Source organism: Kwoniella bestiolae, chromosome 5, assembly GCF_000512585.2.
Source record: "Kwoniella bestiolae CBS 10118 chromosome 5, complete sequence".
Taxonomy (NCBI): domain Eukaryota; kingdom Fungi; phylum Basidiomycota; class Tremellomycetes; order Tremellales; family Cryptococcaceae; genus Kwoniella; species Kwoniella bestiolae.
Window position 1 is genome coordinate 541,968 of NC_089245.1, and position 22,691 is coordinate 564,658.

The 22,691-nt window shown below is 47.3% G+C and overlaps 8 protein-coding genes across 8 annotated transcripts; 4 read left to right on the forward strand and 4 right to left on the reverse strand.

Annotated features, from left to right (window-relative positions):
- Positions 1 to 346: 346 nt before the first annotated feature.
- On the reverse strand, positions 347 to 5,513 carry I302_106594 (uncharacterized protein; the record flags this gene model as incomplete). Its single annotated transcript, XM_019192756.1, has 9 exons — positions 347 to 559; positions 699 to 1,133; positions 1,295 to 2,821; positions 2,888 to 3,972; positions 4,030 to 4,241; positions 4,298 to 4,403; positions 4,470 to 4,622; positions 4,692 to 5,286; positions 5,352 to 5,513. 9 exons carry the CDS (start codon positions 5,511 to 5,513, stop codon positions 347 to 349), a joined length of 4,488 nt encoding a protein of 1,495 aa, XP_019045753.1.
- Positions 5,514 to 7,235: 1,722 nt separating this feature from the next.
- On the reverse strand, positions 7,236 to 8,587 carry I302_106595 (uncharacterized protein; the record flags this gene model as incomplete). Its single annotated transcript, XM_019192755.2, has 5 exons — positions 7,236 to 7,267; positions 7,374 to 8,016; positions 8,130 to 8,213; positions 8,281 to 8,378; positions 8,476 to 8,587. The coding sequence occupies 5 exons, from the start codon at positions 8,585 to 8,587 to the stop codon at positions 7,236 to 7,238; spliced, it is 969 nt and encodes a 322-aa protein (XP_019045752.2).
- Positions 8,588 to 9,045: 458 nt separating this feature from the next.
- I302_106596 (uncharacterized protein) lies at positions 9,046 to 10,367 on the forward strand (the record flags this gene model as incomplete). Its single annotated transcript, XM_019192754.1, has 5 exons — positions 9,046 to 9,260; positions 9,425 to 9,495; positions 9,568 to 9,575; positions 9,663 to 9,832; positions 10,007 to 10,367. The coding sequence occupies 5 exons, from the start codon at positions 9,046 to 9,048 to the stop codon at positions 10,365 to 10,367; spliced, it is 825 nt and encodes a 274-aa protein (XP_019045751.1).
- A 571-nt stretch (positions 10,368 to 10,938) lies between these two features.
- Positions 10,939 to 13,046, reverse strand: I302_106597 (uncharacterized protein; the record flags this gene model as incomplete). Its single annotated transcript, XM_065870307.1, has 9 exons — positions 10,939 to 11,232; positions 11,331 to 11,413; positions 11,518 to 11,695; positions 11,847 to 12,418; positions 12,473 to 12,562; positions 12,628 to 12,647; positions 12,716 to 12,776; positions 12,837 to 12,885; positions 12,957 to 13,046. 9 exons carry the CDS (start codon positions 13,044 to 13,046, stop codon positions 10,939 to 10,941), a joined length of 1,437 nt encoding a protein of 478 aa, XP_065726379.1.
- A 670-nt stretch (positions 13,047 to 13,716) lies between these two features.
- I302_106598 (uncharacterized protein) lies at positions 13,717 to 14,333 on the forward strand (the record flags this gene model as incomplete). The annotated part of the gene is made up of 3 exons (XM_019192752.1): positions 13,717 to 13,798; positions 13,862 to 14,104; positions 14,221 to 14,333. The coding sequence occupies 3 exons, from the start codon at positions 13,717 to 13,719 to the stop codon at positions 14,331 to 14,333; spliced, it is 438 nt and encodes a 145-aa protein (XP_019045749.1).
- Positions 14,334 to 15,682: 1,349 nt separating this feature from the next.
- On the forward strand, positions 15,683 to 17,655 carry I302_106599 (uncharacterized protein; the record flags this gene model as incomplete). The annotated part of the gene is made up of 5 exons (XM_019192751.1): positions 15,683 to 16,365; positions 16,493 to 16,792; positions 16,859 to 16,993; positions 17,074 to 17,246; positions 17,321 to 17,655. The coding sequence occupies 5 exons, from the start codon at positions 15,683 to 15,685 to the stop codon at positions 17,653 to 17,655; spliced, it is 1,626 nt and encodes a 541-aa protein (XP_019045748.1).
- A 1,688-nt stretch (positions 17,656 to 19,343) lies between these two features.
- I302_106600 (uncharacterized protein) lies at positions 19,344 to 19,616 on the forward strand (the record flags this gene model as incomplete). The annotated part of the gene is made up of 1 exon (XM_065870308.1): positions 19,344 to 19,616. The coding sequence occupies one exon, from the start codon at positions 19,344 to 19,346 to the stop codon at positions 19,614 to 19,616; it is 273 nt and encodes a 90-aa protein (XP_065726380.1).
- Positions 19,617 to 20,054: 438 nt separating this feature from the next.
- I302_106601 (uncharacterized protein) lies at positions 20,055 to 22,469 on the reverse strand (the record flags this gene model as incomplete). Its single annotated transcript, XM_019192750.1, has 13 exons — positions 20,055 to 20,112; positions 20,176 to 20,278; positions 20,361 to 20,420; positions 20,480 to 20,511; positions 20,573 to 20,667; positions 20,727 to 20,820; positions 20,877 to 21,223; positions 21,312 to 21,514; positions 21,591 to 21,776; positions 21,836 to 22,005; positions 22,067 to 22,194; positions 22,261 to 22,356; positions 22,446 to 22,469. The coding sequence occupies 13 exons, from the start codon at positions 22,467 to 22,469 to the stop codon at positions 20,055 to 20,057; spliced, it is 1,596 nt and encodes a 531-aa protein (XP_019045747.1).
- Between the last annotated feature and the right edge of the window lie 222 nt (positions 22,470 to 22,691).

A 22,691-nucleotide genomic window follows, 5' to 3' on the forward strand; every position in this document is an offset into this window, starting at 1 on the left:
GTGCGGTCGTGCAATCGTATCGTTGTTTCTGCTCTCCTCGATGTCTGATGCCAATGCAAGATGATTGTTCAATTGTTTGGGTTCACCATGATATCCATATAATTCATAATTCTGAGACAGGATCGTTAGACTATTTTAAACCGAATACTTAAGAATCCAAGGAAACGAAAGAGGAAGAAACATCCAGTATTCACAAGATTGATTTCTCCTAATACTAAACTAAAAACAATCTTCAGGAAGAACTGAAAAAATGAAAAAAAAAAAACACGCAATCATCCAAATGAAATATGAAAGAAGAGAAAGCCAAATCCAACTTGATCATCATACAAATACCAAAACACCACCTCTACTGCACCCAATCACCTGAATACTCCGAACTATGCCTCTTATGTCCACCTATGGCTACGTGACCATTATCACTCATAGTCTGACCATGGGCGTTGTGCGAGGACGATGATCCCTGAATATGATGAGCGGTATCATCATCGTCGTCTTCATCGGTTTCATCGTTTTGACCTGGTGATCGTGATCTTTCCCATTGTTTCAGTTCTTTTGTGAACTATGTTACGAACTCATTATCAGCTAATGTCCGCTATCTCAACTTTGCTGACACGAAAGCAGACAGAGATCATTTGTAAGAGACGTAAAAAAATGTAAAGTACAGGAAATATCTCGGCATTGGGAAGGAGACGACTCACCTTATCAAAAGCCATACTAGCCTCCTCACTCCCCTCATCCTCATCCTCCGTCTCCCCTTCCCCACTAATCCCAGTATCATGCGCCACTCCAACCTCCAGTAAAGTTTGAATCCGCTGTTTTGACTGATCCAAATCTTCTCTCAGCAAATCAATCTCCCTCTCGTACTCTTCTACTCTCATTCGTAGTAACTCCACCTCCCTATTCCGAGCATTCAGCACATCTTGCGAAGCGGCGAAATCCTCTTGTAATTTTGTGTGTTGGTTTTGCAATAGGCTTAACTTCCTGTTAAGCTCGTTGGTCTCATTCAGGAGTGAGGGGGTGGACGATCGACCAGAGGAGGACATGTCTCGAGTCCGGGTACCTGGTTGACCACGGAGCGAGTCAAGTTCGTTCTGCAGGGTGGCGTTGGTCGCTTTTTGTTTGTTGAGCTCGTCCTATAATATTGACAACACAGGTCAGCTCAAATTACTAAATCCCCTGACAAAGTCAAGATGAGATATCGCAGAGCAATCTAATCAAACTCAATGTGGTATATCCACAGAGTCAAACAACAACCTCAAATTGAGATACCAAAAACAAAGAAACCCAAACCCACCTTCATCCTCTTCAACATCTTCTCCGTCCCCTTCACATACCTCACAGCCGTCTGGTAATCATTCTCAACCGCCTTGACCTTCTCGCGATGTTCCTTCTCCATATCCGTCAATCGCTTCTCCAACTCCCCAACCCGCCTATCGTTATCTCCAGTGGGAGTAGGCGACCGCATTGAAGAAGAAGTGGGCGATCGAGCATCTTTCAGTCGTTCGATCAATCGTCCGAGACTTTCAACTTTATCTTCAGCTTCCTCGCACCTCATCCTTAGATCTTCAATCTCCCTTTGCGCAGCTTCGTTGGCCCGTCCCCTATCTCTAAGCTGGGTCTCAAGTTGAGAAGCATCCGAGGGTCGTTGGTTCTCTAGATCACTATCTGACACCGCTATGCCATGGTCGGCAAGGAGATTCCGTAATACAGTCGAACGAGTTTCCAAATCCGTTAAAACCATTTCCTTCTCCCTCAACTCTTTATCTTTCACACCCTGGATCTCCTTGTACTTTGAATTCTCACTTTGTAAATTAAGCAGTTTCGTTTTGGATCCTCGTAACTCCCCTCGAAGAGCTTGCAGTTTCCCTTCCAATTCCCTAGACTTGGAACGATGGTTCGATACACCCGATTCGGCAGAATCTACCCGTTGTCCAGCCTCTTTCAACATCTTCCTCAAAGATTCAACCTCCTGTTCCAACGCCTTGATCTGCTCGGTATATCCTCTCGAATACCGACTCTCATCCGCCCTCATCTCCTTGTGCGAGTCCAGGATCTCCCCAAGTCGAGAGGTAGTTACCGCTCGCAGCGAATCAGCCTCTTCACGAGATTGGGTCCAGGCATTCTCCACTTCGCGGTACTTCTCCTCGGATATCTCAGCATCACGAGTCTTAATTTCAAGCTCAGCCTTGACCTCTGCCAATTCCTCTTCCAGAGTCGATACTCTAGAATTGGCTTTCTCGTACAATCCCTCCATCTCGGTCGTACGTACCCCGGCAGCTTTCAAGGCAGATTGAGCTTGCTCGATCAACCCGATATTCTCATCTCGGCCTGCAATAGCTTCGTCGAGTTGGGTCTGCAGGTGATCCTTCTCAGCTTCGCGCTGTTGCACGGTCGAAGAGAGGGTGATGAGTTTCTCGGTATGTTCACGTAACGTCTGTTCGTTCTCTAATAGCTTTTCGTGCAGTTGTTCGATCTCTTCAACAGCTTCTCGATGAGCGTCTTCAGCTTCTTCAGCTCGTTTGAGAGTTTCGGATTCCCGTTCCGTTGCAGCGGAGTGCAGGGATTTTACAGCATTGACAGTCTGAGAGACTGAGTCCAACTCTTTCTGGGATGAGGCATGTGCCGAAGAGATGATTCCAATTTGCTTTTCCAATTCCACAATACGCTCTTTCTCGATCCTTGCTAGATCAATAGGCGAGTTCGATTCCAGCGTAGCAATCTTGGCTCGATAGAAAGCAGCTTCTTGCAATGCCCCTCTTCGTAGTCGTTCAGCTTCCATGGCTTTATCAGATGCCAGTCGGATCTGAGCTAGCATGTCGTTCTACGTCATACTCGCTGTCAGCTGTGCTTTCCACCTAGGATCTTTGTTCGATAGCTTGGCACTGACCTGAATCGAAGCTTTATCCTGCTTCAGCCTCACCAGCGCATCCGTCAACTTATGTATCAGCTCCTTCTCCTTCTCTCCACTTTCTTCACTCTTTTCAGGTAATTCCACATTCTCCTCCTCTCCAGTGACGAAACCTTGCTGGACCGCTCTGGCCAGTATAACCTTTAACGCCAATTCCCGTTTCTTACCCAGATCAATCTCATGTTCTTTCGCTTTGATCTCCCTCAGTAAATCCTGCGCGCCAGATAAGGACGAAGGTCGAGCATTTCCAAATCCATTGGCAGAAGTGGGGGATCGACCATAATAAAACGCATCAGGGGGTGGAGCAGGTCTCTCACCATCCAACATCCTCAGTCTGGGTGAAGGAGATCTAGTCCCTAGCACAGAGGGGTTGAATCCCGTTTTGACGTTAGAAGGTGGTGAAGCAGGTCCATTATGGGTAGGGGAAGTCACTCTGTTCGCTTGGAAGTTGACGTTGGAAGGTGATGCAGGGCCATTGGTAGGTGACATTGCTCGTCGGTACTCTTCGTCGCCTTCTCTTCTTGGTCTTTGAGGTGGACCGGCATTACCATTCGCCCGGGGCGTAGCTTGGCCCTGACCCAGATCACCAGATTCAGATCGAGGTAAAGTCGCTCCTAGCGGTTGGATATTCGGTGGAAGTCTACCACCGGTAGCAGGAGGTGAAGCAGCTCGGGCAAGACTATCCATCGATCCAGAGTTGGGTAAACCACGTTTGACGGATTGAGGGGTTTCGTTGACTCGTTGCTGACCATTCTTAGGAGGAGTATCCTCTCCCCTTTGCGAAGACCTCTGAGTTTGGTCCTGACTTGATTGAGGTTGATTAGGAGTGGGAGACTGATGGTTCTGGAGTGAGGAAGGGTTTCGAGGGGGTTGACTTTCGGGCGGGTACTTGATCTTGCCAGTATCGAGGATATGTATCAGAGAAGGGTCATCCCTAACATCAGTCAAAGCTTGGTTGGCCTCTCCGCCGACAACAAAGATCTTGCCTGCGGCAGCTACCATCGCGTGACCTGATCGAGCGGTGGGGACGGGACCCATATTCTGGAACATGTACCATCGTTGGTCTAATTAACGTGCATAGTCAGCTAATGGCTGTCAATGATACAAAAAGCTGAACTCACTGGATAGTTTGAAAGCAGCCAAATCACCCAAATCCTTCCCCTTGACATCTCTTCCACCAAACACATATATCGTATCGTCTACTATGGCTGCCGCGTGACCCTCTCGGGGTAGGGGGATATAACCTATACAAGAGAGCTCCGACCAAGCACCAGTGGCAACGTCGAAAGACCAGGTATCGTTGTAATGGTAGTTACCGTCGGTACCACCGAACCTTTTCCCATTGTCAGCTCGTGCAATACTGCTTGATATGATGGGGTGGCAACTCACAAATAGAGCTTGCCATTATTTCCTGCGACAAAGATATGACCTGTCCTCCTCGGTGGAGCAGGGGTGGTATACTGTATCTGTTCCCACTTGTGTGTCGCTCCGGACACTGAGGAGAACAAACATAACAGACTTTAGCAATTTCGAGGGCTGAAGACAGGTAAAGACAACTCACATTGCTTAATATCATACATCCACAGATCATTCATGAAGGCCCCATCAGCCTGACCACCAAATACGTAGAATTTCCCATCTACAAGACAAACAGCATGTCCGTATCTCCCAACAGGTCCCTTCTGGACAGGTAGGCTCGTCCATTCTTGTGATCCTATTCACGTCGCACAACCACATCAGTCAACGCACTGGTCTGTAAATGATCATGAATGTGACAACTCACTCAGATCCAAGATGTATAAACCCTCATCTTGCGGATCATCCACATTGACTTTGGTATCCCCACCCCAAACAATCATAATCCGATCTGCCATAGCAGCCGCATGGCCCACTCGGGGAATCGGCGCATCACCTTTCGTCTTGACAGGTAAAGTCTCGCAAGACCTGATATCCATAGACCACAGGTCGTTCCTCACTCTCTCATGTACCAGTCCACCGAAAATCAACATATGACCTGAATGGCTGGGGAAAGCGGGCACACTCAGTCCATATCGGGGGAAAGGCGATTGCGGGGCAGAGGGAGGAGAGGTCTGAGGAGTGTACAGGCCTAGTTGGCGAGTCATCCATGGATAGGAGGTCTGATTGACCAAGGCTGAGGGTTGGCTTGGTTGTTGCGCTTGACTTGGAGGGGGATGGGAGGATGGTACGACGGGTGAGGAGTTACTGGGTATACGTTGTTGAGGGGTTTGTTGAGGGTGAGGGTGAGGTACCTGTTGAGGTTGGTTGTATCTCTGCGGAGGACCTTGGGAGGTCTGAGGGGACGAATGGTCGTTGGAAGGTGGTGGGCCATTCATCATCGGCCCTTGACCTGGGGCCATCTGATCGGTACAATGAGATGTCAGCCTCTCTTAAGCAGAAGATGTGGTTTGGGGGGTCCACTCACAGGTCCAGAGGTCATCCTTCGTCCATTAGCCATGGGAGGCGTACCCTGCGACTGAGGTCCAGCGTACACCGACGGTCGCTGAGGTTGATTTGGCATGCCCGCCATCTGGGAGGGGTTGCTATATCGCGAGAACGATTTCCGGCGAGGTGAGGGTGTGGCCATGGTGGTTATGGTGTGCCAGGTAGAGGTGTCGTTGAAATGCAAGAAGATGATAACAAGTAATCAGCATATCTCCATTGTACGTGTATATCTGTTTACATTCATAAGTCCCGGTGAGACATTGAATGGAGCTCCAAGAACACGTCAAAACGCGAAGATGGATATCTGGAGATGTAAATGAGGAGGCTGAAACCAGAACTAGCCAATGATTGCTATTCAGTAGATTTGATATGTTGGGGGATATAATCTACTACCCCACCAACATCTCCCCTCTTTCCAACTCATCTTTCTTTCCATTACCACTATCACTTTGACTTATTCGTCCAGCTGTTTAAAATCACCATGTTGAAAGAGGAACTCACCCCATAGGTGGACTAGGTCCGGGACCCATATCCCCTCCAGCATGCGCGATATCCCTCTCCTTGGACTGTTTTCTCTTGAACAGTGACATCCTGACGAGTGACGACTAACGTTGATCGTGTAGGAGCGAAAGGTCGTGCGGTACTAATTATATCGACATCCGCCTTTCGCTTCTAGTCTAGCAATCCCAGCAAAACAAGTCAAGAGGAATGATCAACCCAAAGTAGGTGTGAAGATAAAGCTGATTCAGTCGAGGGTCGTATAGTAACGTTAGATGGGAGATACGAGTAGAGTAGGAATGTTGACGTTGAACTTTGAGGCGTAAAGAGTCGTAGTGGTGAATATTAGATTGTACTCATCAAAGGCGGATGGAGATGTTGATATTGTCTTTTACTGATACTGATACTGATCCTTTCGATTGAACGACTGGATTGGATGAGGTGGATGCTGAGTATTGGAATGTTGACGATGATGTTGACGATGATATCTCTATCAAAGGTGTATTTTGAGTATGATAGTTGTTTTGGCTGATGGATGATGGATGATGTTTCAAGGGGTAGTACTAGCTAGTGCTAGCAATACTAGTAGTTGAACCAAAGGACCCGTGCGTAGTTTATATAGAGATGAAAAGGACCAGCCTAAGTCGCGTCGTAAAAGGGGCAATGGACGTTGATGATGATAGTTCTGTGTATAATCAAGATGTAATGTACTCGACACCAGAGTAAGAGTACACGTTATAGTCATGCACTATGCCAATATAGAATACAGAATGCTGTAATGTAATGTGCTACGAGGAGAGCAATAAAGAGGAACAATACCAACAGTTCATTTGCTCAGGCTCAGGGTGTTAATCATAAGTGGCAGAATATGGAAAAGAAGAAACCAAACGCGTCAATACGAAAACAAGAAATCACATAAGAATTTATCATGTTCTCATCATATTAATCATTTCACGCGTCCGAACAGGTACCACCTGTACTTGACCTTCAACGACGACATGATGTCAGCAGAGCAACAGAGGGGAGAGGATACTCCACAGTAGTAGAGGAAGTAAGCAATCCTCCACTCAGAGTGGTACTTTCATCATACAGAGCATATCACTAGACCAGCTAGCTGGATTAGACTGAGGTGACACTACTAAACGACAACCGCAGTCTTTTGTAGATTCGTATCATAAGTTGTCGTGCATGATTTGCTCCATCGTATACACATAGACGAAGTCCGCGTCTACAAGGGAATATAGCTACAGAGTGTATATGAAAGACAGAGAAATATCTAATTGGGTATATACAAGCCATCAACCTCTATCTATTGTACAACCAGTCATCATCCGGGACTATGCGACTCCACAAAGAAAGTAACCGTCTATATCCACTCTGAACCATCGTCATCCATGACTACGATCAGCCCCAAACACCAAACATCAATCAGCTCTAAGCAAAAAGCCAAACAGTACACAAAAAAACCTACCAGCCTGAATCCCTCCTCCCCCGCCCGCCCCACTCGCACTACCCACGACCAACCTCGCCCCACCCAGCCCCTCATCCTCTTCTTCCTCCTCACTCTCCTCGTCCTCTTCCTCGTCCTCATCATATTCTTCCCCCTGGGCCAGACTCTCTCCAAGGAGATTCGCAAATTCATCTACCTCCTCTTCCTGAGGGGCATTTGACTCGGACGCTGCAATCTCTTCATCTGAATCTTCGATATACTCTGATGATTTGAACTTTGTCGGTGTAGATAGTTCCACCACTGCTTTCTTACCCTTCCCTCTAGCTGCGGTAGGCTTCTTGGTCGTGCCTTTCTTGGTGGACTTGGTCTTGGCCGTGGTACCGGTGCTACTGGATAATAGGGGTATAGGAGCAGATTCCAATGGTTTCTTACTCGGCATTCCCTTCCCGCCCTTCGTCTGTCTGTTTTCCACCGCTTGAGAAGGCCGCGATTTCTTCTTCGGTCGGGGCGTCTCCGCTTCTTCTCGATTTGGAGATTCCTTTTCATCATCTTCATCATCTTGAGGTTTGGTATTTGATTTGGCCAGGGGGATGGATTTGGACGAGGTCGAGGAAGATACGGAAGGCGCTTTGTTTCGTGAGGTTGATCGGTTGAGGGTTAGGTGGAGTGTGGAGGGTAGGGCGTGGAGGGTGAATGACTGGAAATGAGTTACAGATAGATTAGCCCTTCTCCTCTTTACCCTCTTCTGAAGGAAACATGGATTTATATGAGTATACATGGGATCAATCTTTCTAAGAGATTTCCACCCACCTTAGCCTCGTCATCCCATACCAACACACATTCCCTCGCTTTATTATGTTCTTCCCTCACATCAAACACCTGTTGGATACCGGTCTACCCCAAGCACCTGATCAGCTTGATCCATCGTTCTAAGGGCAGCTGACAAGAGATGTATACATACGTTAGTATCAAATACCAACTGCCCATTCCCCCCAATCCCAGACGAGACATTGTACTGCCCCGGTGTATTCTGAGTGATTGAAGCGGGTTTGAAAGCGTCTAAGTGATTGCAACTGGATTAGCTATGATTCCCATACCAAAGGGAGCTGGAGGCCAGACAGCTGATGATATTTATATGAATGAATTGATCACTCACATTTGAAAGCTACAATCTCGCCTTCATCCCTTCTTCTCTTCTTCGGCTGAGGGTTGATGGAGGACGAGAGTTGGATGGGGTATGTTCCAGGTGGTATGGGTGATTGTGCCATTGCTACTGTACTTGATATTCACTGAGACTATGTTGATGCGCTGTCTGAATCCATGAGGATGATGAGCTGTGAATATACAGTGGATCAATACTGTATGTAGGGGGTAGCATACAAAGGGGTGTGAGTGGATATCAAGCCGGTTATCAATCATCGGAAGGACAGATCCCACGTGGCACCACATGGAAGTACTAGTATTCAATCGGTCCTAGCGTGTTTGTCAAAAGGTTCAAAAGTCTCATCCAGTCATGTCCACCTAATCCTAACCCATCCTCAACTTTTGCATCTTGCCTTTTCTTCATCTTCTTCTTTCATCATCAACACACACACTCACTTCAGACATCTATCACAACCCCTCAACCCTCTTCCTCCTCTTCTCAGATAACATCGAGTGATCAGCCGAGAAATCACCTTACATCACCCCAACCGCCACCTACACCCCTTGGGCTGACTCACACACCATGCCACCCCGTCCCTCCGCCTCAGCCCCCGGTATGGCCACCAAACGTATAAAAAAAGAAATCGCGGACCTCTCCAAAGAGAACCTCGGGGCTATAAGCCTTCAGCCCAACGAGTCGAACATATTCAATTGGAAGGCTATCTTACCTGGTCCGACGGGGAGTCCTTATGAAGGTGGGGTTTTTGAGGTGGATGTTAAAGTGCCGGAGGACTATCCGTGGGTTTTCCTCATATCTTTATCATCTATGAGGAGAGTACATAGCCATGTTGGTGATGAAATGGACTTACTCTTGTCAATATCTGCCATGCTTTAAGACCTCACTCAAAGCGCTACCACCTTTCTGTGTCATAACGATTGCTAATACACCGTATACACTACAGCTTCTCCCCTCCCCATCTCCATTTCGTTACTAAAGTATATCACTGCAACATAGCAAGCACAGGGGCGATATGTAAGTTTAAGTCAGCTCACTTCTACCCAGGAGAGCACTCTAGCTGACCATATTCTCTGACGTTTTTATCAGGTCTTGATGTAAGTGATCCAACTTCATACTCAAACACTACCTTAACAGTACTCCTGACTCACGAACGTGAACTCATATTGATTTCTTCATTGTAGCTCCTCAAACACGCCTGGTCCCCTGCTTTATCGCTATACAAAGTCATCCTCTCCCTCTCATCGTTACTCACCGACCCGAACCCTTCGGACCCGCTCGTACCAGCCATAGCACAGGAGTACAAGAGGGATAGGAAGAAGCACGACGCAACGGCCAGAGAATGGGTCAAGAAGTGAGTGTGGTGTTGTCTGAGCTGTGTGGTACGCCTCACTGGAATGGCAAGGAAGGGAAGGGTAGAAGATACCCATCCATCCCATGTTATCGAAATGTTCACCCATACTAGCATATCATATACACGAATCGAAATCATGACCAGGAAGAGGAAGCTAATACTCCCATAACGCAGATACGCAACCCCCAAACAGCCTCCCCCTCCCCCACCCCAACCCCAACCCCAAAACAAAGCTTCCTCCTCCCGCCAAAAAATACTCAACCGACCTTCCTCCTCTACCTCCGCTACACCAATACCGCACATAGCAGGTACGAGACGACCAGCCTCCACGCGAGATACCATCGACCTAGCCTTGGATTCGAATTCGGACGACGACGGGGTGGGAGGTAGTGGTAGTGTGCAGGTGTTGGGAAATACTAGAAGTACGGTTGTTAATGGGACTAATTCTACAGATGGAGAGAGGAGGACGAAGAGGAGTAGGTTGAACAACGGAGGGGGAGGGAGTGTGGGGGATGCTATTGTCATTGATGAGTAGGTCAGTCTTATGAACGTTCTCGCCAAGCCAGTGATAGCGGGAGAGGAAAGTAGAGTAGGAGAAGGTAGCAGTTTAGGGATCCCCATTTCTCCCCCACTTCGTTCATTCATCTTTATGTTGTATTTATGTATCGTATTCCCCTTCCCATAACAAGCATTCGTCAATACCATACCTCGCTGTCCAGTATTTGTATAGTTGCCTTTCTTCCTTTCCATCTTATCAGCTATTCAGTTATCCTATATGATTCTTCATCAAGACCCACGCCCCGAATGAAGTGATGTTGAGCATGAGTTGAAATGCAATTTGAACGTGTCATGCCAAAGCCGACCATGCTTCTCAAAGTATGGTCATAATCATACGTCCATTCCCTAGGGATATGATAAAATACAAGTGAAGATACATATACATACACAAAACATCACTCTCAGCTCACTCTACCCAATATGACCTCCATCCGCAACTTGCTCTTGCACAGAATTTGAGAAACTAAATAAAATTATAATTAACCAGTTTCGTTGAACTACCAGATTGAACAGAAAAATAAGATCCCACGCCGATTCAGATACACAACCTATATACGAGGAGGTAATCTCCTAGGTGGAGGAGGAAGTGCCGTATTGGAATGAGGTATCTGACTAGTCTGAGGTTGATCCGCACGAGATTGAGAATGAGAATGATGTACCGGTGGTGGGGGAGGAGGTGGTAACGAGCTACCTGTAGATTTGATTTTCGATGATGAACTGCCATTCCTGTGGACGTGGCCTCGTCCATTGGAAATGCTTGAGGCCCAATGTCTTCTTTCTTTTTCCATCTTCAATTGGCGGGGGAGGAGGTATAACCCTCCGATGTAGGCTAGGGCTGTGATCTGCGTAAGAGGGGCCCAGCACATCAGTATGGTGATGAGCGATAGGGTTGTGCAGCGAGCAAAAAGACAGGATCGAGGTGAACTGAAACAAGACTCACCCCTACAACCAGACCCCATCCGACTTTCCAGCCCACACTGGGCGCACCGGTCCCGGACCATCTCTCCCATTCCTCGTCCAGACCTAGAGCGCAGAGGGGAGCATCAGCATTGCCACCTTCACCCAGCTACCCAATAACTATAGTCTTGGGCCAACCGTTGAAAGGGAAAACAGGAAATGCTACTCACCCCACCAGACTGTCCCAAACCCAATACCCACAACTACCAACCCAAGTAACATGTGCAAGAAATTCACTGGACCTCTCCCGCTCTTAGTCTGAAGACGATGTTTGGGCTGCCACCAGTGGGTCAATATGCCCAAGAGCGTTTGGATGATTGATAGGATGAACAGGGTTAGACCGAGTTTCTACAGCGTCGAGGAAAAATCTATCAGCAATCGAGTCCCTTCCTATACATCCACGACTCAAGAAGTTTTCGAGGGGAGCAACCCCGTATATCGTGAAGACTCTGATCACTCATACATTGGTGAGGTAGCCAGAAGTTGACTCATCACTCACCCGGTGAGTCGAGTTGAACCCTCCCGTGAAATTCGCCCTTGCAATCCCAAAAGCAGCCACGATCAGTCCAAAAGCCAACACCCCATTCAAAGCCCCATGAACAGGGAACCACCATCTCTTCATTGTCAGACCCCTCGATATCCTCGGGATAAGTATCCCAATAGGAAGTATCGCCATGGTCGCAATCCCCCCACAAGCTACATGAGCAATTAAGACTGTCTTGGAAGTTCCTCCTCTTGCTCCGCCCAGTCCTGATCCAGAGTCTGAAAGAGGGTTCGAACTTGAACTTGGTCTATTCGAGGTGGTACTATTCCCGTTCCCATTGGTGGTCGTGGGACTAGGGAGGGAATTGGCCAATAGGGATATCTGGGTATTCCCACTTGCAAGATGTTGGGCTAGGTTGGATGTTGACGCAGAGGACGAGCCGGGGTTCTTGTTGCCGTATGCCCAGATCAGGTTGGTGGAGTTTGTGTTGCTGTTGGAGGGGAGGGTGAATGAGATGGATGTTGTGGAGGTGTTGGAGAATGATGAGGATGATAGGAGAGTGGCTTTTCGGGGTGGGTTCGAGTCGACTAGGTAGTATTTCCATCAGCATATCGCAGTTACTGCACCTCTACTGTACTTACCAGTGGGCGTGACGTGATTGTTCGTCTTCCTTTGGGAGAGAGTGATGGACCCGTCCGAATTCGGCCAGGCAATGATCATAGGAGTACTGACTGTAGGCGATGCAATGTTGAATCAGCTGTTTGAATCCTTCTGCGATCTGCATGAATTGGCTCACTCATACTAGTCCCAAAGCCACTATTTTGTTGGATTTGATCATAAGCTCATCATGTTCTCTTGGAAGTAGATTGCGCCGTTGCACTCACATAGCTATCCATCCAAATTGGCTCACGGGGATATTAGTCCCGCTGGGCGGTTGAAGGGTATCTAATGACATTTCGTCCATTAACAACCGGAACCATGTTCCGTTTTAGAACCGTTGCTCACATGTATCAAGGTTCTTGTCACTATCATGTTGTCCAGTGATACACATGTACTGCTCAACATCAAGGAGATCAGCAAGGCACAGCTCGTCGCATGCCTCATTGGGATGAGGGGGTGACTCACCCTGTTACAATACTGTTGACCCGTGATGGCACATTGTATCTGGACAGCGACCAAGACGAGAGTCGTGAGCGTTAGAAGAAGACTCTTCATGATGTTATGAGATGTGGATGATAATGCAAGAGATGCGCGATATAGTCGTCTATTCAATGTCGATGTCGATGATTTATACTCGTACAGTCGTACTCATGACCCCGACTATATGATCAATGACGTGAGAAGATCAAAGGATGTGCTTGAGTTCTGGGTTTCAATCTTGAGTTTTGATTCGGAGTCTGAATATGTGATTGCGAGAGAAGTGATGATCCGACGATGAGGAGGGGAGGTGTTGGTGAGGCTGTGTTCTATGGTGACTACTAGTATGTATGGTACGAGTGATGTATGAGTATTTGGAGTCGTACTAAGCGGTGAGTATATAGGCTGTATCGTTTAGAGTACGCCAAGATCCCCTGCTCACCCCATCCCAAAGTAATGTTGCTTTTTTATCTTCGCCCTATAACCGTGTCTTGTTTACATCTCACCATCTGAACAATTACGTAAAAATAAACTCCTGTCTCGACGGTGGAGTCCGCTTATGAGCATCGAGCGTGCGCTTGGATCGCTTCTCGTAAATCACACATCTTGTAGAAAAAGTTGAAAGATGAAGATGATGAATAATAGTGAACCTATACATATACATCACTGGCGATATATAAACAACTCCTCCACCTTTCCCTCATATCATCATCCTCAATACCACTCGCATCTCGGCGAAATCCTTATCATGTCCTTCCCCGCTTCTCTAAAACCAGCCGCCAGATCAGCCTACAGGTCGATGTTGAGAGCATCTCGTATAACGTTCAACGGTGAGTACCAACTCTCATATCCTATGTCGGACCAATCCATCCTGATATTCATTGATTTTCCAGGGGATCCAACAAGACACGTTCAAATGCTCTCAGTCCTCCGTCAGACATTCTCTTCACCCTCCTTGACACCGCCTGCGCCCGGATCAGCTGAGCTACGCTCTCCGGATGCCGAGTTCAAGCCTATAATAGAAGAGCAGGTGAACGAGGAGGAGGTGCAGAAAAGGATAGAAGAGTGGAAAGAGACTGCGCAGTTTTTGAGGAGGAATGTGGTGCAGGGTGTGCAGGATGAAGATGGGACGTGGAGTGAGTATCTGTGTGTTCCCAATGTTGACGATCTGACTATCTTGCATTACCGAATATGGTTTTCCTCTGTTTTGTCATTATCTGAAGCTGATTGGCATAATGCTGTGATATGATAGAACTACGAGTCACGGACGAAACGGAATTGGGAGATAATGCGACCATCAAGGAACCCCCCAAATTACCTTCCACGCCATTCCCCAATAGGAACAAAAGGAGATGTACCGACTAGCTTCCGTCGGTCAAGCTCAGGAAGATCAAGAGGTACAACAACGAATGAGAGGATCTTAGCATCTACATACACATCATATAGCATCGATACAGTCATGATATCTCTACACGTCTCACATCTTTCAAAGTATATCTTCGATAGATTCCAAAAACCCAAGCCGAAATTATGGTTCTCCTATTTGCGGATTCAAGGTTGACGTGTGCTCTAGTCATCGTCAATGCAGCATTCCCAACATCCCCATGCGCAACACTAGGCATCTCACCGCATGATTAGCACTGGTCGTAGGTATCGACAAATCGTGAAGGAGAGAAGTTGACTCACACCGCAAGCCAACCACGCGCAACATCCACCTCCTCTCAGTCTACTAATTCCCTCTTGTTGTGCTTGTTGTTCTTGAGATTTAAGTCCATCAGCAGGCGGCGTGACTAGCAAAATGTCTCATCAGTCTACAATACTTGTCCGAGATAAGAAATAAGCACAGTATGAGATCGTACGCACCCTTTTTCATACCAGCATTGGCTGAGGGTTGTTCCTTGTTTGGTTCCATGATGAAGTTGAACTGCTTCGTATCGATATGCGATTCGTATGATGATGGGATGTTCAAGTACAAAGAAAGAGAGAGCAGGATGATCAGTCTTACATATATGGTCATTGGCCACTCGGACAATTTACGACTGCACTGCACGACCTGTAATAATATTCACTGTACGCAGCAATGCACAGTCTGCGAGTCGACCCTTCCCTTCCCTTTGTGCCCTTTGTGTCAATAATGCAGTATCTATGCGGGGTCCAGTTGATGTTGATCCGAAACACCCGGATCAAAGGAAGGGTCCGAAAGGGTCAACATAACGATGCTCGCTGAAGTAATGTGTGATGTAACGAGTACAAATCTAGGGTGTGGTCAACCGATCTACATATATCACACTCATCCATCAAAGTCAAACCTCACTTTAGCACCATACAGTAATTATCTCAAAGGCTTAGCTCGTTGTGCTACACTCAAATCAACTCGAGCATAAGGTGTTTCGAAACAATCATTTCAGGTGATAGCGAATCGCCAACTCCAACCTGTCATTCCAAGAACCTTTGATGGCCTCCCTTGTCTGAGTGAACCATTCATCGCGTAAGATGTATCGTATCTACATGACGTAAATATCGAAGGTACCTTGAAGGAAGACCCTCCGTGAAGACAGATCGTCTGAGAACTAAGGTGATGTAGCCTAAGTCAATCACATATATAACAAACCTGAAGTGTTTGTTATTTTCCCAAATCGACAGTTCTCCATCAAATAACCCCTCCTATCATCTGACTTGTCATTTACGAAAGTAACCGTTCAATCACAATCGCAATGCCTCTATTCAGTACCCTCTGCCCCTCACTCCATACCATCCTCCTATCCACCTCCTCAGCCGCTCTAGCCTCTCTCCTCACTTACATATACTTCAACCCCCCCTCCTCCCTCCCCACTTTCAGATTCAAAATCCTCCTCTGGGACACCTCCCTAACCCCAACTAACAAACCCACATTCACACTAACTCGCAACGTCAGTCCGTGGGGTACAGGTCCCGAAACTCAAATAACGCACCATATCCTCCTGCCCTCAGAGGAATGCGAGGCGAAACTCGCCCGAAATCAAGCTTCCCACGAAGTCAGAAGGAAAGGTAATCCAGTGGTGAGGGTTGAGACTAATAGTCTGGCAGCTAATGATAAATGCGAAGATGAGATGTCTATTGATCTGCTGACTTCCTCTGATTTACCCCATCTGAGAAAAGGCGAAGAAGGAAAAGGATTCTGGGAGTATTGGGGTAAATTACGAAATAAGTTGTCTATCGGTTTAGTCGCCAATGAGGGGGATGAGAAGGAGAAGAGTGATGGGAGTGAGGATATGATGTTGCTCAGCGTACTGGATGGGCATGGGGGTGGACAGACTAGCTCCTTGTTGAGAAAAGTACTGCACGGTACGATCTGTTGGGGGTTGGGTGGGTTGAGGGAGTGGACAAACCAGGGGGTGTATCAGAGAATTATCGACGTGTGAGTGGAGTGGCTCTCTCCTTTTTCTTTCTTCTGCTTCTGAGTGGTCTCTCCCTCATCAGCCTCAAGACAACCTACATCATCCTTGTAAACCTTATGGTGACTTGCATTTATGACTCATGTTCAGCTACAAAGCCCTCGACACCGATATCTGCCGCTCCGGCCTCTCAATAGCCCAAGCACCATGCCCCGATTGCGCTGAGGATAAGGTCCTACCCACCCCCAATCCATCGTTATTGTCCCTCATCCCCAATGCGGGTTCAACCGCCTGTACGGCCCTCCTCGATATCAAGAATGAGCGACTGTACCTTATCAATATAGGTGATGCTCGAGCAGTGCCGGGTTGGTATAATGAGAGGGAAGGGAAATGGAGGGTTGATACGTTGAGTCAGGATCAGGAGTGTGGGAATCCAGATGAGGTCGAGAGGTGGGTCCTTTCGTTTTTCTCCTCTTCCCAACTTAGCTCGCCTATCGGGGCTGACTTCAGTGATAGGTTGAAAGCCAATCACTTTGATCAAGAGAACGTGGTCCTCGATGAGGGGTTCACCCCGAGATTATTGGGGAACATGCAACCTTCCAGAGCATTCGGAGATGACGGTTTGAAATTGACCAAAAGCGAGAAAGAGTCGTGAGTGGTTAAGCTCACTGTATTTCAGTAAATCGGCCCTTAAGTTACAGAAACTGATGTTCTTGTCTGCATTCGCGTAGCATCGAGCTAGCGGGTCAAGTGAAATTTGTCGCAGATGAATCACCATTCACCAAGAAGACTGTACCATACATCGATCCACCATACATGGACGCGGAACCTGAAATTGTTATTCGGAAATTACGTGAGAACCAGGATGAAAAGCTCAAATTCCTGGTTATAGCCACTGACGGGCGTAAGTGTTCTTCTCTTATCTCCCCATCCTTTGATATATTGAGTTGTTTAGCTGATGCCGGGTATCTCGTTTAGTATGGGACAAGATCTCCTCCGAAGAGGCCATCCTCCTCCTCTCAGCGCATTATACGCATCCCAAACACGCGCCAATCCCCAAGACCAAGCTCCCCTCGCTCTTCCCCCAATTCGAACCTGATACGCTCCGACCCAGATCATACCCCGCTGAAGACCTTCCAGGGACTACGGCCGACAACTCCAAGGGTTGTTGGCTCTTCGAGGATGATAATGCTGCGACTCACTTGGTGAGGAACGGCCTGGATGGTGATGGGGATAAGAAAGTTCAGGAGATGATCCTGAGCTTGAGTGGGAATGGTACGAGGAGCGTAAGGGACGATACGAGCGTCATGTGAGTCGATTTGGTATTGAAGTCGACAGATGGGTGAATGCTGATTAGATTATGTTTTGTACGTTGTGGTTCAGTGTCGTTCATTTGGATACTGACAGGTTGGATTAAGATATCGCGTGAAATACAACACTCATCAAGCAGCTCAGCAAGCCCTTTCTAACTTGGCTCTCTGATTGGAGTTCCGCGCTCTGACGATCCATATATTACACAACAGATTCTGTTGATATATATGTATTGCAATGCATGTTCCACCTATGCCTCTGTTGATACCTCAAGCTGCGATAGTGCTGATGATGGCACTACCTCATGGCCATGACACCCCCCGAACCAATTGGGCTTTCTGCCTTTCGAGAAAGCTGCACACGGACTATGATACGGATGTCATCAATAAGCATGGCAATGCAATGGGTGATACTCACACTCATTCCCCAGTAGCACCACTACGAGATATGTAATTAACAGTCAGCCTCGTTCTCGCTGAGTTGATTGGCAAGAGTGAGCTGGTGTTTGACTGACGCGACAATCCCTCACTCCACAGCCAACACTGTCTTTCGCCTTTACCTCAGATTTGATCTTGTCAAGTATTGGGCCACCCCGGCTGAACGGTTGCGACTTCTCTGGACCATTGGTAAGACGGAGGATGTATCAGTGAGCGATGTATACCTGCATTCATGAAGATGGGTGGGACAAAGATAGAAAGTAAGACATCTCACCTGAAGTGGGTCGTCCTTGTTTCATACCGGTATCGTTGTTTGGACTCATATCAAATCTGTGCAGGGCAGCCAGTTTTTGTCGATCTGCTATTTTTGCCACTCGATTGTCGACCAATTCCCTGTACCGCAAGCTCCCATTCGAGAAGTTTTAGAAGCAGTATATATACATGCATATACGAGATTCGAAATACGTAGACCGCAAGTCGACTCAGATGGATGATGCGTCATCTCACCTGATTATCGTCATGAACACGACCTCCATTATATAGGTTTTATATGGCCGAAGGCGAAGAGCGCTCGAAACGCTCATACGGCCCACCGTAAGGGCTGTGAGGTGAGAAAGCGAATTGTGTTCATATATCACTAGCCGGTATGTATCCTGTGCTGTGTGATCGACTTGTGATCGGCAAGGGATGCTGCGGCTGAGCAATCGGCATTCCGGCGATTCGGCCAGAGCATTAGCTGATGTACGTAGTCCACATAAAAACGTGTACACGCACACGCCTGATGTCTAGATCCTCAGACTCTCGGAGATGCAGTGTTATGCCCAACAGTCCGTAAGCCTAGGTTTCTTTGGTAAGCTACCCCGGATCAGATCTAAGAACACAATTCTGGTGTCCCAAGGGGTAAGTAAATCCTTTGTATTTTGATGATACTGGAAAGGGAAGTAAACCGTGATGACAACTTATTTTACTGACAGATGAGAGACTCATGAAAGGAGCTATACCAAGGTTTCTCTTTTGTTATCGGGACTGAGCACGATAAAGCCCTAATTATAATAAAGGAATATGGCATACCCGCCAAACAATATAACAGTGCTCAAGGAGAACGCTCGATCAACTTTTGCCTGTTATGTAAAGAATATCAGCATCAGCTTCTTTCAGCTGGAATAACAAACCAAGTCCCCTGCCATTCCCCTCTATAGGTCCTACACCACTGTACAAAAGATCTCTGCCCGATCTGCCCCACCTCATAGGCAATGTCCTTCCCTCGACGAACTCTCTCCCTCGGTCTCATAGCCCTTTCCTCCTCCCTCGGTCTCATCTATATCCTCAGAAAAGAGATGAACAAGCCAGACGATCTTCAGCAATCACTCTCCTCGAAGAGTCCTTATCCCGTTTGGGATCTTCACAAAAGGCCATCACCGCTTGCGAGGGACATGGAGACCGGGTTGATGTTACCTCCTCGAATGGCCAGCAAAGCAGAGGAGGATGATAATCTGATTGAGAACGTGGTCCTGTACCTTGGATGATTGGTAGTCACACCGTCCACAGGGGAGGTGCGTATCGTGACAATTAGGGAGGGAAGCAGTGTTGGAGAGGTATTCGAAGAAACGATGGACTACCTTCACACTCAGATGTCATTGTGATGATGTTTCCCAAAGTTGATTGGGGAAAGCGGCGGCATACCTAGATTTCATCTGCGCCCTGAGTTCGAGAGTTCAGCTGCATCATTAAATCCTGCATATGCATTTATACTTGTTACATCGTGACAGCAGAGTGGTAAAGTGTCCTATCCTACATGCTTCTTGCCTCGGTCGCACAGCGTATTCTATCGATCTATGAATTTTTGTTTATTACAGGAATATCTCGTACAGTTCGTGAAAGGTGATACAGTATTTGTAGCAGAAGCGTTCCGGGCACTTTACACTATCTTTGAATTCCTACCTCGTCCATTTTCATCTTCTCATCTATAAAGCTATCTTACTCTTCTTTCGTAACCACGGACCAGCACGGTACAGCACGAACCTGCGACAGTAAACCAATATACATCAGTCGGAATATCTTAGCAGGAAGGACCATCGCACGTACGGGATAGGTATCATTGCCACACTCAGAAGACCGATGATGGTGTTACCCCAAGCCACACCGAGATTCCCGAATAGGGGATGAGCAGCTATGGGCATACCAGCACCTGGGTATATGGTCAAATATCAGTACTGGTAATCTTCAAGCTGCATGATGTATACAGCAGTCAAGGTGGATGTGTCACTCACCCATCATAGATCGGAAGAAATCGTTCGAAGCTAGCGCAGAGGCGGCATATTGTGGGTATGCTGAAAGTGCGGTTCCGCATTAGTACAGTTCCAATCTTGATATGGATCATCTGACGTACCGTAAGGCAAGTAAGTCAAGAATGGGTTGAAGCTGTACACGAACCTATATCAGCTTGAATTTGACCATTTCGACAGAAGCGTAGAGCACTTACATCAAGGTTGATCCCATACCAAATGGTATACCCGATAATACGGGTGCTATCCAGTGACAACGTATAGCTGTCCATGCGAACCACAGGACACAAGTCTGGCGATAGGAATGTTTTCGTAAGCATATAGCTCCGCCCAAGGATGCGTGACACTCACGGGAAAGCAGAATGCCCCGATGAAAGCAGTTGGAAGTCGTGTTTCCGGCAATGGCCGAGGGGCAGAAGGATCGTGAGGCTGGTCGACCCATCTCCTATAACCGGAGCAGACGGTTAAAAAGGCCATCAACCACCTCAAAATATCACTCACCAGTTCCAGTAACAGTAGATCACCCAACCGGTGAAAGACCCCACGAATAGCGCAGCAAAAGGTAAAGTTGAGGTACCAAGACTCCACCCATATCCTTGCTCGTACACCAGGGGGAAACTTTCGAAGAAGCTGTATAGTGTAGCATATACCAGTCCGGTATACAGGTTGATGGCGATGATGATCGGTTCGGTGCATGTCAGAGCAATTGGGCGTAGTAAGGAGTCTACGATGATTTGGCGATATGATAATGCCGCGTGGGTAATCTCGGATTGAGATTGGAAATGCAGATTGCCGTTCTTCTGGCGTATGCGTTGAGCCCGTCGCAGAAGGATGGTATCGGGGGAGGTCTAAGAAAATCAGTACCGATGAGTCAGCGTTTAGCCATAGTCAAGAATGAATGTAGCAGAGATATGGTCAGAACAGTGGTTAACTCACCTCGGGCAAGGTGAAGAATAGGATGATCAAGCTGAATCCAGACATAATGACCATCTCCCAGAACGCCCATCTCCAACCATGATGTTCAACCACAAAACCCGATATGATAGGTGCCATCGCCGGGGCAGCCTCCGCAGCGAGACCCCAGAATCCCATCGAGTAAGCTAGTTTGTGAGCTGGGAACATGTCGTCCAGCGATGCCCCTACATATCATCAGAGGGAGACAAGTTGTCAGTAAACATGTCGTGATGCGCTGCTACAGGAGGGTAGCGGACTTACCTGCAGTAGCGAGAGCTGGTGAACCCATAAAGCCTGCTAGGAACCTCAGAATGCAAAACCCAGAGAAATTGGTTACGAGAGCGGTAAGGATATTCAGTATGAAGAAGATGAATAGCGTGATGATGTAGATCGATGTTCGTCCAATGGCAGGAACCTCGGTAGGTCCAGACAAGAATAGTGGACCGACTAGTACCAGTATATCACAAGATCAGCACCAAGTCATGTTGAGCGAGCGGTATACTTACCACCATATCCAGCAACGAACAACGATATCCCCAGTGAACCCACTGTCGTGGACACACCGAAGTACTCAGAAGCTTCTCCCACGGCCGGTGAGTAGATGGCAGAGCCGATATACACCGTTGTGGTAAGGATCATTATCAGGAAAGTCACATAACATTTCTTGCCCAATGTCCTACAGGGTGATCCCGAGTCTTATCAACACCGTTGCTCAGAGGATGTGACATCGTACTCACCAATTACGGGGGTTTTCGTTATCCCTGGGGCCGTACCATGTCACCAAGTGGAGATCCACTCCTCTGACAGAAGGGAGACTATCTGTATGAATCGATTCTCTTGGATCATCCTTCGCTTCTCCAATCATCTACCGATTTGAAACGATCAGAATTGACTCAGCCCATGATATCAAATTCCATGTGCGCTCACTCACAGCCTGGTCAAATTTAGGTATCACAAACCCATCTTCCTCCTCTGCATACCGCAGGTAATGAGGTCTGTATACCAATCTGACCAAATGGCCGAAATACTATGGGCATACACAAAATGAAATTACGTTAACCGACGTCAGATCGTCACGCGACAAGTTGTCGATCGGAGAGACCAGTGACCACTTACAGAATCTCTTACAACGTCTCTCATTTCTCAGACAGAATCTATATACAGAATCAGGTTTCTATGGACATATAGCTTAGAAGTGAGATGGAGGAGGAAGAAAGAAAGAATCTTGAAGTAGATAAAACGATATCATATTTATATCGTATACATGAGATGAGATTGTATCATCGAAAATTTCCAGATAGAATCGAAAGGAATATTGTTTATCATGGCGCGATTAGGCGAGGTTACCGACATCCGTTTCGC